Here is a 2,561-nt window from a genome sequence, read left to right on the forward strand (position 1 = left end):
CCAAACACTCTACTACATACCAAACTTGCCCTATGTGTGGAGAATTTGCTAAGTTCCTTTTGGTATGTTTTGGTTTCACTTACGCAAAATGTTTTAGTTTTCACTTTTGCTATATATTTTGGCAACCAAATGTATGTTACGTATTGGCTTATGATTAATGGTGGTGGTTTGCTTATTTTCTATATATGCACACAGTTTTGATCATCTCAGTTTGCAACAATCAACTTCTTAAATGGATAGAGAATGAATTGATTTGGGTTTTCAGTTGCATTCCTGGTTTTGCTGCTATCCTTCCTTAACCTCATTGCAAAAATTGATGCGGCAAAGGAAAAGTATCTCACAGCTTCTCCTTCGTCAAATATCAAGGTAACTCTGCTGATTAAAATGCATCCTTCTACATTGGCATTTAATTTATATGTTGTCGATATTGATCTCAGGGGCGGTTTTATTTCAGTTTGTCTAATTCAGAATCCTTGGCAGTTTGGAACAATTTGGTATGGCTCATGTTGTTGGACTTCCTTGTCAAGATTGTTAATGCAACCGCTCAGAGGTACCGGAAGAAACAGCAGGAAACAGAGGTTGCTTTGTTGTCAAAGAAGTCGTAGAATACCAGGCACACAAAATTCAGCCATTACTCGGTTTCACAAGTAGAAGTAATGGGAATTGCTATATACAGCTCTTTCGGAAGGCACCTTTGATCTCTCCCCAAAATGTTCTGTGCATGTCCTTGTTAGAAGCTTGTATACAATCACTAATGTAATGGAGAAGTGTAGAAGCCGCAAGTCAGTGCTGGTGAATTATCTTCTTAAAGGTTGTCCAGAGGACATCTCTAGTATCCAACGTGGTCTTGAGATTACCCGCATTTTCTTTAAATTCATCTTACTGTAGGAGGAATTTCTCAACTTGTTCCAGCATCGCTTTGATGGTGCCACAAATTTCAGCATGTATGCCATGAATTTCAGCAAGTATCGCAGCCTGCTTGCCTTCAATCGTCATTTTCCCTTTCACAAGCTCTTGAAATTCTCTCTCCTTGCTATCACAAAACTGAACCTTAGGTTGAAGAAGCTGTTTTGTAGCTTGGACTTGGTCAGTCAAGTTTTTGCCCCTATTATACTCAGAATAGGCTTTGGAGTAGGCTGGAAGATATTGCTCTGGCTGCATCAACAAACCCATAATCATTGGTCTGGTGCCGGCGGAAAAGCAATTAGAATCTACCAAGCTCTGGATGCTTGAAATCATGCAAGTTCGTTGAACCTCGCAAGCCATAGTAATAAAGTCCGTTTCTAAAGTAGCTCTGGTTGTCGCTATGGCTTGCAAGTCTATGGTAGGATTCAAAATAGAGGAGTTGGCCAGTGTATTGGGTGCAGATGCTCGATCTAAAAGTTGATGGAGTTCTTCAAGAGAGCACATCACCTCACCTTCTACAAACTCATGACTCTACAACAGAAAGACATTGAAGAAAACTAATGAGGCCTCTTTAAGCTAGTGTCAAAGGACTGGAATGGGATAGATATATATGATGTATCTCAAACAAAGATATGGATGCCAACTTCCAAATTATGTCCAAGTTGAAGCTAGAAGACAGATTAGTTTTGAAGGAAACTTATCCCTCCAAATTCTACTATTTTCAATCGAGTTAGGCTCAGTTTCTTTCTCTTAACTCTTGTGTTTGAAGTTGAACAGATTTGTTATTGAAAAGGTTCAAATAAAACTAGCACACGCAAGCGCACAAATCAAAGAGGAAATATTGTTTACCTTAACTACGTCTTGGGCGAAATCTTGGTTGGCATTCGAGGTTGGTTCCGACCGCACCAAGCCAGGATTGCTAGACTCGAAAGCAGCAGTGCCATTGATTGTGGCTGAAATTACAACCCCAGTGGTTGCAGTTGGTTGTAGAACTGGTGGCTGCGAGTCTTGACCCTAGCAAAATGAAATATTCTCTTTTTGATACAAACGATATTCTACTTTAAATTAATCTAAAATGCAGACAATGGAGATTAGGTGCATAGAGGGTATATCCGCTCTAGCCACGCGTGACTTTGGGTGGCTGAGTCTGTTAGGATGCCAAGTGGCATCACTTAGTTAGCTAGGTGTCAATTGTTGAGTTGGATTTCTTTAGCCTGCAACCAGCTATATAAGTTGAGATATGTGCATATGCAAAAGGGTGAATGAATATTTGATTGTATTAGTGTTCTTGTTAGTATATCTAGCGTTTGAGTAAAGGTTGAAGTGGCGTTCTATCATTGGTATTAGAGCCAGTCTTGATCCCTCAATCCCTTCTCTTTTGTCGATTGAATCGTGCGTCGACGAAGGAAGCCATGAAATTTCAGAACCATCTTGCTGCAATTAACGACACTCTCAATGTGCTAATCCAGCGATTTGACGCCATGGAAGCTTGTCAAGATTCTTCTGATGCTCGATTTGAGAAACTATACCACGATTTTGTGGACAAATGCGATATGGGTTCGCATCTGCCGTTCATCAAAATGGCATCTCCTATCTCTTTTGAGAAATCGAACCAAGTCGTTCTCAAGCTTCAATCCTTCCATGAGGAAAAGAGA

At 40.2% G+C, this 2,561-nt stretch overlaps 1 protein-coding gene across 1 annotated transcript; it reads right to left on the minus strand.

Annotated features, from left to right (window-relative positions):
* Positions 1 to 350: 350 nt before the first annotated feature.
* LOC103963055 lies at positions 351 to 1,914 on the minus strand. Its single transcript, XM_009375833.3, has 2 exons — positions 1,756 to 1,914; positions 351 to 1,437 (listed from the first exon to the last, which is right to left on the minus strand). Exon 2 carries the CDS (start codon positions 1,408 to 1,410, stop codon positions 880 to 882), a length of 531 nt encoding a protein of 176 aa, XP_009374108.1. The 5' UTR covers positions 1,411 to 1,437; positions 1,756 to 1,914; the 3' UTR covers positions 351 to 879.
* Positions 1,915 to 2,561: the final 647 nt, after the last annotated feature.

This window comes from the organism of the source record quoted next, unplaced genomic scaffold, assembly GCF_019419815.1.
Source record: "Pyrus x bretschneideri cultivar Hongxiangsu unplaced genomic scaffold, Pyrus_bretschneideri_v1 Contig53, whole genome shotgun sequence".
In the NCBI taxonomy this organism is placed as follows: domain Eukaryota; kingdom Viridiplantae; phylum Streptophyta; class Magnoliopsida; order Rosales; family Rosaceae; genus Pyrus; species Pyrus x bretschneideri.